Raw genomic sequence first — 13,497 nt, forward strand, 5'->3', positions numbered from 1 at the left:
CACTGAAAATATAAACCATCCTAGGAAACCAAACTACCTTGGCAGGGGTTTGGTACATAAAACAAGGAATATCACTTTAAGATTTAGAAATTATATCATAAAACAAACAAGGAATATCACTTTAAGATTTAGAAATTATATCACAGTCTGGAAAACAATGTTCAAAATTATAAAAAGGTATAGAAAGCAGAATGAAAGAACAGGAGAGAGGTTAAAGAAACTAATCTAGGCATGGTGGTGAGACAAAGCAGTCACAGATACAAAAATACCCATATTTAAATGGCACTGCCACCGTTTATTAGATGAAATAGAAAATAGAGTTTGGTGGTTGTAGTAATGTTGACTGATTTTTTAAAACTCTACATAATAATTTAGTGTATTTTAATATCTTGAGCTCTTATACAGAATACTTTAACACATAATATTCTTGAATTATTTTTGACTAGCAGATTATCAGATTAGCTGTTGAAAGGCGTGATTGTTTAGTGATAACTTCTTCAATTTACAATTTGAATGGAGTCTGACTAGAACTCACTGAGTGTTTTTTCCTCAACTGGTCCCCTTCAGCTGACTGCCAAACCAAGTGCTGTGGAGTCTGAGGCCTAAGCTTTCTTTCTCCAAGCAATCCATCAAGGGGGATTACTGGTAATAATGAGAATAGAGTATTTTTATCGAGGTATCTTTTGAGTAAGAAATGAAGTTAAGCTCGGTTATACTTCTCTTTTTAAAACATTCAACCTTTGTACCTATTGACTTTTTGTATTGTACAAATAATATAGTATTTTACTAGTTTAGTTACTTTTTATTATGAAAAATATTTCAAATTCACTTTATTTTTTAAAAGCCTGTTTCTGTGTATAGTATTATATGATTTATGGTATTAGATTCCCTCTGCATTGCTATATATGGCTGCCTATTCTCTGCATATATAAATTCAATTTAGAGAATTAGAACGAGACTAAAATATGCCCTACAAACCTCTTTGAATCAGTATGAGACTGTTTAACTTTTAAACTTATTCTGCTATGAGATTTTTCCAAAGATTGTTCTCTTGTATCTCATTCCTAATTATACAGTAAAATGCAGTAATAGAACTTCAGTTCATTTTAATGTGTTACTTAATTTGCCTCTATGTTATTATACACTTTGTCTTCTAAAAGCAAACTTACTTAAATTTGAACATTATACCCTAACTCCAGAGGTGATCTCTGAATAAATGATACACAACCACCACTCTAAAGCCTGGAAACTCTTTATTGCTAATATTTATGGCACTCATCTCCCATTCACTTTATTGCTTAAGTACTCACCTTAAATAACACTGATCTGGGGCTTTGGTCTTTACTTGTGCTCTCTTCTTTTTTTCACTGGTAGCTGATTTTTATCCTACTTTCCTAAGAATTGATAATGAGGTACAGATTCTTCAGCTTTGTTTTCAAATTTGTTATTACAGAAGTGCTGCTGGGCTTTCCTGCTCTATGGTGCTTTTCTTCATATTTTCATTATTGACACACTTGTTGGAATTCCTACAAGTGTGGTTAATTGCAGGATTTGTGAAAGAATTGTTTAACTTTCAGTAAATTATTTTGGGTATATTTCTCTTCGGGGTTCCATCAGTGTTGCCAACTATATGTTAATTATGTTTGAGACCTGATAAAAATGAGTCTATTTTTAAAAAATAAATCTTACAAATTGCTTTTGAATTTTTGCTTGTATTGAGAAATTTTTAATATGGTGTTAACTAACAATTTTTTGAGTACTGAAAAAGACACTTTGAATATCTGAAAAGGCCTTTATTTTTTCCTATTATTTTTAAGCATTTTCCTCAAAATAATTGGACATTCACATATAACCTCTATTATTTGATACATTTTTATACACCCTTAAATAGTTGGCAGCATTGTCCTTGATTCTCTGTTGGTTTGGGCTTATATAATGTCTTTTTCTTTTCTCCATTTTTTTTTTTTTTTTGCTTCCTAAGGACATGATGATACAGCGCCATGTGCAATTTTGAAAAGTATGGATAGTTTTAGCTTTCTCCAACACCCAGTCCACCAGAGGAGCTTAGAGATTCTGCAGAGATGCAAGGAAGAGAAGTACAGTAAGGCTACAAATCCTGATAAACTGTTATCACATATCCATTTGGAAATGGAAACCAGGAGCATCTTACACCAGGGTGGGATATAGATTCCACAGGCAACATGGCCTCCATAAACCTCTGAGCAGTCTTTGAAAATTTCTGTTGAGTCTTTAATAGTTTCTTTTGAAAATACTGATAAACTTTTTTTTAACTGTGGTGACTTTTCTGTTTGCCTGTGATCATTGGATTGTTAATTATACTTGGTTACAGTCACTGGATTGGTTTCTATTTGTCTTTCAAGTAGCCAAGTGATGGATAGGAATCAACAATGTTTTCTTTCCTGCTCATTTAAAAAAAAAAAAAAAAAAAAAAAAAAAAAATTGAGGTCTAATTGAAGTAAAAAACTGAATGCAAAGAGAACAGTTTGGTAAGTTTTGACGTATGTAGGCACCCATGAAATTATCTCCAGAATCAAAATAATGAATATGTTCAGCATTCCCAAAAAGTTTTCTCATACCCCTTTCTAAATCTGGCTGATTTTTGTGTTTGCTTATGCTTGAATTTCAGCATTAGCAAATGTTATTTTTGTGTATCATTGGTAAATCCACTTAGTTTGATTGCAGTGCTTCAACCAGCCTTTCCTATGTCTGGTTTAGAGCAAAGCCACCGCATTAATGTTTTGACTTGAGGAAGAATAACAGAATCATGGTGCATGTTCTTTTGTTTGCTTTTTTATAAAATTGGTGTAAAAAGATGCCCTTGGTCTCCATTTCCTTTCTTGCTCTTTACTTGTTGTACTCATTCTGCATGAAAATTGATTCTTTTGCCAGTTGTAAGATTAGTTACTATTATTGAGGCACTGCTATTGTGAGAATAAGTGGATCCTTCAAAATACTCAAAGACAACTCAGCAATTTGCATATAATGGACCTACATAATCTGTTCTGAGCTTTTAATAAATTACCACTGATTTAGTTTGCTAATTTCACAGTTTTCTGGTTGAAATTCCATGAAATTTTACTATCCAGTTGTCAGTGAGAGGAGAATATAAGTAGAATTCCTAAGAGCAAATGTTGTGGATTCTTTTTCAATTCCTGTTACCGTCTTGGTTAAAAAAAAAAGGGTGTGTAATGTATTTTGAAAAACAGTATTTAAAGTATTTTCTCATTTTAAGAAGAACAAAGGTAAGTGTTTCATTTTAAAAAGACATCCTTAATATTATTCTTAATTGTTGCTGGTGTTTCTGAGAGGAATGTAACAAATCCTCATTCCAGTTATTCATCTTCCTACTCTGTCTTTTAATCCATGGGACATTATTTAAAATAGTCTATAAATCATTTTGGGGAGCTTAAATTAATTTCTCTTAATTCTTTAAATAGTTGCAAATGGTTTATTTGCTTTGTTTTTTCATGACTCAGCCTACAACCCCAGACCTGATTGTATGCCAGCTACATATGGATCTTGACTAGGGAGGCACCAGTTTCAGCATAGGCTACATGAAGAAATTGTGCGTCTATGTGTGTTTACTTGCAAATTTCTACTTTTGTGAACGTTGGAGCTCTTCCATTATTTTATGTAATTTATTCCATTTTCCACTATAGTATTAGCAATATACTAATTATAAAAAGGTATCACATTATAAATTTTATTATATGTAAAATTGTAAATTCAAGTTTTGGAAATTGTTCTTAAGAAAACGGGACTACCAGCTTTAGGTAGTGGTGAATTGGTGAGGTGAATGAATCCTCCCACAAGTAACAGCGATAAAACCTGAAAAAAAAATTTTAAAATAACCGAGTATTTGAAAGTATGGGAAAAAGACCAAAAGTAGGCAGAAAGTAGGGAAAAGTTTATTCTTTAAAGGTAGTAAAGCAGTGGGTAAGAATTGTGAATTTGTAGCTTTTTATACAAGGGGTTTTCCTAACTTGCATGGTTTCAGAGATAGAAAACAACCACCACCACCATACTGGCTTATTATGTTGGAAGACTTTCAGAGCAGCTTGGAGTTTAGGAGGAAAATCCTGGAACTGAGAGAGCTGCTAAAGGGCTAAAACACAAATTAAAGTATGAACTCTGCACAAATCCCTGGCTGACTGCTGTGAGTATGCAGGGAAGACCCCAGGAACCGTATTAAAAAAAAAAAAAGTGGAAACCAAATAAAAGATAATCCTTGAAAGACATAACTATAATAGCTGAGATTTGCAACTTTGCTGCTTTTTAGAAAAACTGAGGAAATTTTCTGCCTGTGCTTAGCTTGTGTGGGAAAAACAAGTCTTTTTGCCTTAATTGGAGTCCCATAGGAAATGAGAGATAAAGGAGTCGGAAAATTATTTGAAGACAGTGGCAGAAAACATCCCTTATTTGGTTAAAAAAAAAAAAAAACCCAACATAGTGAAACCCTGTCTTTACTGAAAATACAGGCATGGTAGTGCACACCTGTAATTCCAGCCTCCTCGTGTGGCTGAGGCACAAGAATTGCTTGAACCTGGGAGGTAGAGGTTGCAGTGAGCTGAGATCACACCCCTGCACTCCAGCCTAGGCAACAGAGCGAGACTCTGTCTCAAAACAAACAAATACTAGCTTACAGATCCAGGAAGATCAGTGACCACAAAGCCGGATAAATATGAAGGAAAACTACACCTAGGCACATTATAGATTAAAATGTTAAAGGTAAAGAGAAAATCTTGAAAGCAGCCTGGAAAATATGTACATATTAAATACAGGGGAATAATGAGATGATTAACACCTGACTTCTCAGTAAAAATAATGGAGGCCAAAAGGTGTCAAAAAATCATGTTTAATGTGTCATGTCCCCCACCTCCCCCAAAAAAATCTGAGCCAGAATTTCTATATTTGCAGTTTGGGTCCAGACAAGTTAACTGATAGAAGAAAAATTAACAATCTTCAGAAGAACCTAACAGTATCCACTGTTGCTGTGATGTGTTATCTACAATGTCCTGTTATCATGTAGCAAAAGTATCCTTCAAAAATGAAGGTGAAATACATTTTCAGACTAATGGAGTCTGAGAATTTGTCACCATATGCATTCTATGGGAAATGATAATAGAAATTATTCATGCTCAAGGGAAATCATCCCAGGATCGTAACTTGGGTCTATAGTAGGGGTTGGCAAAATTTTTCTGCGAAGAGCAGACAGTGAATATTTTAGGCTTTGTAGGCCAGTATGGTTTCTGTTGCAGCTACTCAACTCTTCTGTGAAGGGAGCTATAGACAATACATAAATAAATGAGTATAGCTGTGTTCCAATAAAGCTTTATTACGGACATTGATACTTAAATTTCAAAAAATTTTCACATGGTACAAAAATGTTCTTTTTCTCCTCAGTTAAAAACTATATAAGCCATTCATGGGTCATACAAAAACAGGCAGTGGGTTTGGTTTAGGCCATGGACTCTAGTTTGCTGATACATGCATGAATTACTGGCAGGAATAAAGAAGGCACAACTAATAAATATGTATAAAAATATAAATGACTACACATATTTTCTTGCCTTCTCTTAATTAAAAAAAGACTGTTTAAAGTAAAAAATCTGACATTATTTTGACGGTTTAAAATATGTCCACAAATTGATACTCCCCCCTTCATAAGGCATGTGCTGTACTTAGTGACTTGCATCCAAGAAATGGAATGTGGCAGAAGTGACAGTGTGTGACCTTCAATATTAAGACATAAAGATATTGCGGCCTTTCCTCCTTCTCTTTGTTTCTGGTGCTCCCACCTTCTCTCCAAAGTGGCTCTTCTCTGAAATTTCTCAGGGAGGAAATTAGAGGAGTGAGGAGAAACTGAAGTTTTGGGGAGCATGAGCTATACCCCACTTCCAGAAATGACAGGAGCCCTAGAAAGAAGGAATCAGATGGCAGAAGGAGAACGGGTAGAAAAGAAGAATCTGACTTTAATTTGCACCCATTCTTTTGGCCTTCAGTTCCGTTTGGGATGAGTGAGAATATAATGTGCATCAGCAAGATGAAGGATCAGCAATTGCCAGGGAAGGGCTGAGGGCTTACTCCACCTCGTTACTCTCACCTTGCTAACAGTGCATATTTTAATGTCCCTAACCTCAGGTATCAGTATGGTCATTCAGATGATTGAAAATTTAGTGGATTGTCTGATCAAAATGGAATTAAATGCAAATCAATAACAGATATATCTGAGAAACCTTCAAATACTTGAAAAATAAAATGTATATGTAACTAATGAGTTGAAAAAATTTCATAAGGGTAACTTGGAAGTTTTTTGATCTGAAAGATGATGGAAACACAACATATTACAACTTATGGACTACAAATGAAGAAGTACTTAGGAGAAAACTTACAGCTTTAAATTCTTAAATTAGAAAAGTAAGGTAAAATAATCAGTGATTTAGGCTTTCACTTTAAGCTAGGAAGAAAAGAGCATATTAGACTCCAAATAAATAGAAGGAAGTAAATAAAACTTTTTTTTTTTTTTTTTTTTTTTTCTGAGACAGAGTCTGGCTCTGTTGCTCAGGCTGGAGTGCAGTGGCACCACCTTGACCCACTACAACCTCTGCGTCCCAGGTTCAAGTGATTCTCATGCCTCAGCCTCCCAAGCACCTTGGGCTACAGGTGGATGCCACTGTTTTGCTTTGTTTTGTTTCGTATTTTAGAGATAGGAGCTCGTTTTGTCATGCAGGCTGGAGTGCAATGGCACAATCATGGCTTGTTGCAGCCTTGACCTCCTCGGCTCAAGTGATCTTCCCACCCCAGTCTCTCAAGTAGCTGGGTCTACAGGTGCATGCCACCATGCCCTGCTAATTTTTAAATTTTTATTTGTGGAAATGGAGTCTCACTGTGTTGTCCAGGTTGTTCTCAAACTCCTGGCTTCAAGCAATCCTCCTGCCTTGGCCTCCCAAAGTACTAGGATTACAGATGTGAGCCACTACATCTGGCCTAAAGCTGGTTTTTTGAAAAGAACAATGAAGCTGATAAATTTCTAGCCCAGCATGGTGCAGTAGAACTTTCTGCGATGTGGAAATGTTCTCCAGCTACACTGTTAGTACTGTAGCTGCTAGCCACATGTGGCTGTTAAGCACCGAACTGTGTCTGGTGTAGCTGAAACTGAAGTTCTCGTTTTGTTTAATGAGTTTATATAGCCACATATAGCTAGTGGCTACTGTATTGGACAGTGCAGTTATAGCTATTTTGATCTAGAAAAGTAAGAGAAGACACAAAGCTATTACCTAGAATGAAAGAGTGGCCACAATTGTAATTTCTACAGAAATCAGAAGTTTGACAAAGAGATTATGAACATTTATGGCAATCAGTTCAACTGACATGAAATGGAAAAATTCCTTGAATGTCAACGGTTATTAAAATCAACCCAAGAAAATACAGAAAATATGAATAGTGCAATATCTTTTTACAATATTGAATTCTTAACTAAAATTTTCCCCTCACACAAAGTTCAGGCCCAGATAGGCTGATTAGTAATTTTATTTAAGAAATGACTATTCTTGGCCGGGCGCGGTGGCTCAAGCCTGTAATCCCAGCACTTTGGGAGGCCGAGACGGGCGGATCACGAGGTCAGGAGATGGAGACCATCCTGGCTAACACGGTGAAACCCCGTCTCTACTAAAAAATACAAAAAACTAGCCGGGCGAGGTGGCGGGCGCCTGTAGTCCCAGCTACTCGGGAGGCTGAGGCAGGAGAATGGCGTAAACCCGGGAGGCAGAGCTTGCAGTGAGCCGAGATCCGGCCACTGCACTCCAGCCTGGGCGACAGAGCGAGACTCCGTCTCAAAAAAAAAAAAAAAAAAAAAAAAAAGGAAATGACTATTCTACCAGTTCTCTTCAACTCTTTCAAAAAACAGAGGAGAAGGGAACACTATCCAAATCATTTCATGAGGCCAGTATTATTATTCTGTTACCAAAACAGCAGTCTTAAAAAACTACAGACCAATATAACTTCATGATGGTGGATATAAAAATAATAATAGCTGGCTGAATTCAGCAGTATATTAAAGATAATACATGAAGACCACATGGAATTTATTCCAGGGATGAGAAAGGTTGGTTTGACTGTGTTAACCATATAAAAAGAAAGCCACATATGATCGTCTCAGTAGATGGAGGAAAAGTTTGTCTTACCACCACACTCATTCTATTTTAAAGCTTTAGTCGCCTAGGAATAGAGACCAGCTTCCTCTACTTTATGAAGAACATGCATGAAAATCCTACAGCAAACTTCATACTTAATAGTGAAAGATTGAATACTTTTTCCCTAACATTAAGAACAAAGCAAAGACATTTTTTGCCACTCAGATTTGACATTTACTAAAGGTCACAGGTGGTGCAATAGGCAACAAAAATAAATTGTACATAGATTGAAAACAAATAGTCAACAAATTCATTGGAAAAGTGCTCTTAAAACTAAAAAGTGAGTTTAACATTTTTACAGGATACCAAGTAATTATAGAAAATTGTAATACCCTAGCCATGAGCACTTAGAAAATGATTTACAAATTCCATTTACTATACATCTATGGCGGCCAGCCTCCTAGATGTCACAAGCTTTTATAGTCTTCTCCTGTATTTTACAAGAGTTGGTCTGTGTGACAGAAAGCACATGGCAAAAATGATGGTATGTCACTTTTAAGATTGCTGTAAAAGACTGCAATTTCCTTCTGGAGTACTGCTTCACTTGCTAGCCCTCTGTGAAATCGCTGTCTCTTGGAGAAACAAGATGCTATTTGTGAGTAGCCAAAACTCAGTATGAACTGAGGCTTGTCACCAACTATGTGAGTGACCTTAGAAGTGGATCCTTCATTTCAATGTTGAGATGACTGCTGCCTTGGCTGATAGCTTGAATACAACCTCTTGAGACACCTTGAGTCAGAACCACCCAGCTAAGCCACTCCTGAATTCTTGTTCCTCTAAAAACTATTTGAGATGATAACTTGTTTTAAAGTACTGGATTTTGGAGTAATTTAATATGCAGTGGATAATTAACAGAAACATGAAATACTTGGGGATAAATTTAACAAATATGTGTAAGAGTTGTACGTTACTAGGAGAAATTGAAGAATACAGTGAAGAGAGATACATATTTATGTTTGTATTTTTGAGATGCAGCTCTCTCTCAGATGGATCTATAGATTGAATACAACCCAATAAGTATAATAGCAGATTTTTGGTAGAAATTAACAAGCTGAATCTAAACTTTATGGAGAAATGTAGAATACCCAAACTGTCCAAAACAATTTTTAAACAGAACAAAGCTGGATAATTTACATCATGTGATTTTGAGACTAAAATATTCATGACATTGTTCTATTGTTGTTAAGGATCAATAGATTAATGAACCAAATACAAAATACAGAAGTAGATCTACACATAAACAGTCAGTTGATTTTCTGTTAAGGCACCAAGATAATTTAGTGGGGGTAAGGGGTAGTCTTTTAAACAAATAGCACTAGAACAACTGGATATCCATAAGGCATAAGAGAACTTTGACCTTTATACATGTAAGTTAACTTTGAAATGTGTCATACAGCTCTTTGTAAGGACCAAAATTATTAATTTTTTATTAAAATAGAAAACCTGAGAAATTTTTGTAATCTTGCGACAGGCAAGTTTCTTAGATAAGACATAAGACTATGAGTATAAAAGGCAAAATTTGATAAATTGGAGTTAGCCAATTTGAAAACTACTTTTCTTAACTGCTGTTAAGAAAACAAAAAAACATACCACCGCCTGGGAAACAGTATTTGTTACAATTTGTAATATTCATACCTGATAATGGACTTGAAAACAAAATATAAAAACTCTACAATAATAAGATAAACGGGCCAGTTTTCAAATGGGCAAAAGATTTGAACATACACTTCCACAAAAGAAGATTTGTCTGTGTTCTCATGAAAGATGTTCAACTTTGTTATTCATTATGGAAAGACAAATTGTAATCTGAGTAAGGTCACTAATACCCTCTATCGGGGCTAAAATATAAGAAGTTGAAATACTAACTGATAAGCATGTGGAGCAACTGGAGCTCTCATACTGTCTCTTGGCAGTGTCAAATGGTACCATTATTTCCGAAAACAGTTTGTCAGTTTTATAAAGATAAGCCTATTTTTCCCATATGTTTCATGAATTCAAATCTCAGTTATTTACCTGAGAAATCAAAGTATATATTCACAAAAGACTTTTACAGATGAATCTCTAAAGTGTTATGCTAAGGGAAGGCCTATCCTCAAAGCATACTGTTTTATTCCATTTATACAAAGTTCTAGACAATACAAGCCAATCTGTGTGGAGAGCAAGTTAGTGATTGTCTTGACCCGTAAGTACGTGTGGGAGATTGTCCAAGAAGGGGCATGAGGCAACTTTGGTGATGATGGAAATGTTTTGTATCTTTCTTTGGTGGTTATTAGTGTGGTGAATGCGTTTAGCAAAACTTATTTAACTATGTACTTAACATATATATGTTTAACTGTTTGAAATTTTTAGTCCAATAAAAAATGGACATGTCATTAATTACATGTCATTAAGCCTGATACAAGTTACAAGTAAATACCTAGATTATTTTTCGTGAAACTAAGAATATCCAAAATAAAAAATTGTATATGATCAGAACTACTGGTTGCAGATGGTTTGCAGAGACAAATATAGAAGATACTGGCATGCATTTTGGTGAAAACTGAAGGGAAAGTGGGGAGCTCTACTGCTCTTGAATTAACATAATCTTTTCAAGTTTAGGAAATCAGTATAGGTAAATAAATTGAACATGTGCCTTAAGGACAACCACAGTAATAACAATTTTTATCTTTTAAGGTAGCATAAGAAACCTTATAAAGTGAAAACCAAGAAGGGAAAAAATGAAAGAGTGAAATAAATGAAAAACATGAAATAAAATGCCAGAAACAAGTATTATTTAAAATTAATGTAAATGGTTTATACTCACCAGTTAAACTCTCAATGAGTTTTTCAATAGTTTAAGTGATAGCTACATGATTTTTAATTAAAGTGGTGAAAATAAAAGGATGGACAGTGATGTACCAGGCAAATATGAATGATAGCAATTAGTAAAGCTAGACAGTAATCTGAACAGATGTTCACCTATATATATTTCTGAAATTTAGTTGAGAAAGACAGAAGCTGAACCCACTAGAAAGTTTTGATATTTAATAAAGAACTTGATAAATGTATATATAAATCTAAATAAGCAACAGTTTTATAAAACTTATACCTAATGTTCTTGATGAAGGAAAGGAAACAAGGTGAAAGTAAGTATTGGGTAGCAATAACATCCCTAATGAGAAGGGGATGACTTTAAAACATTTGAATGTTCTTGTACTCTTCAGGGAAAGAGAAGAGATTATTAGTTTAGAATTCATGAGTATGTTAAACATTTAAGGGCAGATAAAGCAGAGAGTGTATACAATTTGTGGAACAAAAGAAGTCAAAATACAAAGAAAACAATAGAAGCCTGAATAAAAGCATATAATAGTTAAGGTAAATAAAAAAATATAAACTAAGATGTCAGAAAAAAATTCCAGATGTATCTATTATAGCAGTAAGTTAAAATGGAGTTAAAATGGACTGAACTGAACAGTTTAAAAAACATTATGAATTAAGGAAGATGAGCAAAATTTAGCTGTAGAATGCTTACAAGGACAAACCTAAAGCATATGAACACAAAAAAATTAAGAATATTAGGAAAGACTTATATCAGAAAACTTATCCTTATTCTTTTGTACATTTTCCCACCTCCTTTAGGTAACCACAGATTGATTACTATAAGTCAGCTTTACATTTTCTAAAAATTTTACTCAAGTGGGATTACACAGTATGTATTTTGTGTTCTGATTGTGTTATGCAACATAGTTATGCATGTATTCATGCATATTTTTCCATGTATCAGTCATTTGTTGCTCAGGTGTGTTCCATTGTATATGTATATACACACATTGTATTTAATTTATGTGATATATGTATATAATTGTGCTTATTGATTTATTGATATAGTTAAGAGTTATATATATTGTTAGAGCTATTGTGAACAACAGTGCTATAAACATTCTTTTTTGAGTCATTTTGCAGACATATATTTTTATTCCTCAGTAAATACTTATGAGTGAAGTTATTTCATGAAATAGGCATATGTTTAACATCATTACGAACTATCAAATTTTTGGCATTTTTAAGATGTGCCATGTTCTTAGGGCTTTATTTGTGATGGTTACTCAGATGTCATCCCATTGTTATTCCTTCATATGTCGTGTACCTTTTTTTCCTTTGACTTTATATTTGGCATTCAGCAATTTGATTCTCATGTCTCTAAATATGATTTATATTAATTTTCTTTGGAATTTGCTGTACCTTTTGGACTTTCATTGTTTTTCATCAAATTTAGACAATTTTTGGCCAATATTTTTCAAAAATTTTTTCTGCTGCAATTTCTTTTTTCCTTCTGAAACTCCAATTATGTGTTGTTACAATATTTGATACCATCTCAATATAGCTATTTTCAAATTCTTTTTTTCTAATTCGAACAAATAGGAGATCTTGGGATCTGATGGGTTCGTTGTTGTTGTTGTTTTTGAGATGGAGTCTCGCTCTGTCCTCCAGGTTGGAGTGTAATGTCGCAATCTTGGCTCACTGCAACCTCTGCCGTCTGGGTTTGAGTGATTCTCCTGCCTCAGCTTCCTAAGTAGTTGAGATTACAAGTGCATGCCACCATGCTGGGCTAATTTTTGTATTTTTGTGGAGACAGGGTTTTCCCATGATAGCCAGGCTGGTCTTGAACTCCTGACCTCAGGTGATGCGCCCACCTCTGCCTCCCAAAGTGCTGGGATTACAGGTGGGAGCCACTGCACCTGGCCGGATGTGTTGATTTTTAAATGGGATCAGGGAGTGGGCTACACAGTGCTTCATTTTTTAATCTGAGTGATCCATCATAAGTGTTTAGTATATTATTATTTAGGCCACTTTTATGTTTAAAATACTTAATAATTGATGAAAAAATGGTAACCGTTGCCTAATGTATTGTCTAGAAATTTACTCCTCTTTCTTCTGTCTCCTCCTCCTTTCTTTTTCCTCCTTCTTTGAGATGGAGACTTCCTCAGCCATCCAGGCTGGGGGTGAGATGTTGCAAACATAACTCACTGTAGCCTCAAATTCTTGGACTCAAGCCATTCTCCTTGAAGATTGTTTGCAAGATTGTTTCAGCTCTTCGGGATCCCTTGTATTTCCGTGTTAATTTTAGGATTAGCTCATTCATTTCTACAAAAATAATTATCTGGAATTTTAATAGAAAATGCATTGATCTGTAGGTCAGTTTGGGGAACATTGACATCTTAACAATGTTATGTTTTCCAATTCATGCACATAGGTAGCATTCCATTTAGTTGGGTCTTTATTTTCTTTTAATGATGTTTTATAG

General features: G+C 34.7%; 1 protein-coding gene across 11 annotated transcripts in view; it reads left to right on the forward strand.

The window, feature by feature from the left end:
* LOC105487515 (myosin IXA) overlaps positions 1-13,497 on the forward strand; it is a 299,768-nt gene that overhangs the window by 164,352 nt on the left and 121,919 nt on the right. For 10 of the 11 annotated variants that reach the window (XM_071101117.1, XM_071101116.1, XM_071101115.1 and 7 more), the window contains one exon: positions 1,982-2,101. The exons of the other annotated variant lie outside the window; for it this stretch is intronic. In XM_071101117.1, the coding sequence (XP_070957218.1) occupies positions 1,982-2,101 (120 nt within the window). The remainder of the gene's footprint in view (positions 1-1,981; positions 2,102-13,497) is intronic. 11 annotated transcript variants of the gene reach the window in all.

Source organism: Macaca nemestrina, chromosome 7 (assembly GCF_043159975.1).
Source record: "Macaca nemestrina isolate mMacNem1 chromosome 7, mMacNem.hap1, whole genome shotgun sequence".
Taxonomy (NCBI): domain Eukaryota; kingdom Metazoa; phylum Chordata; class Mammalia; order Primates; family Cercopithecidae; genus Macaca; species Macaca nemestrina.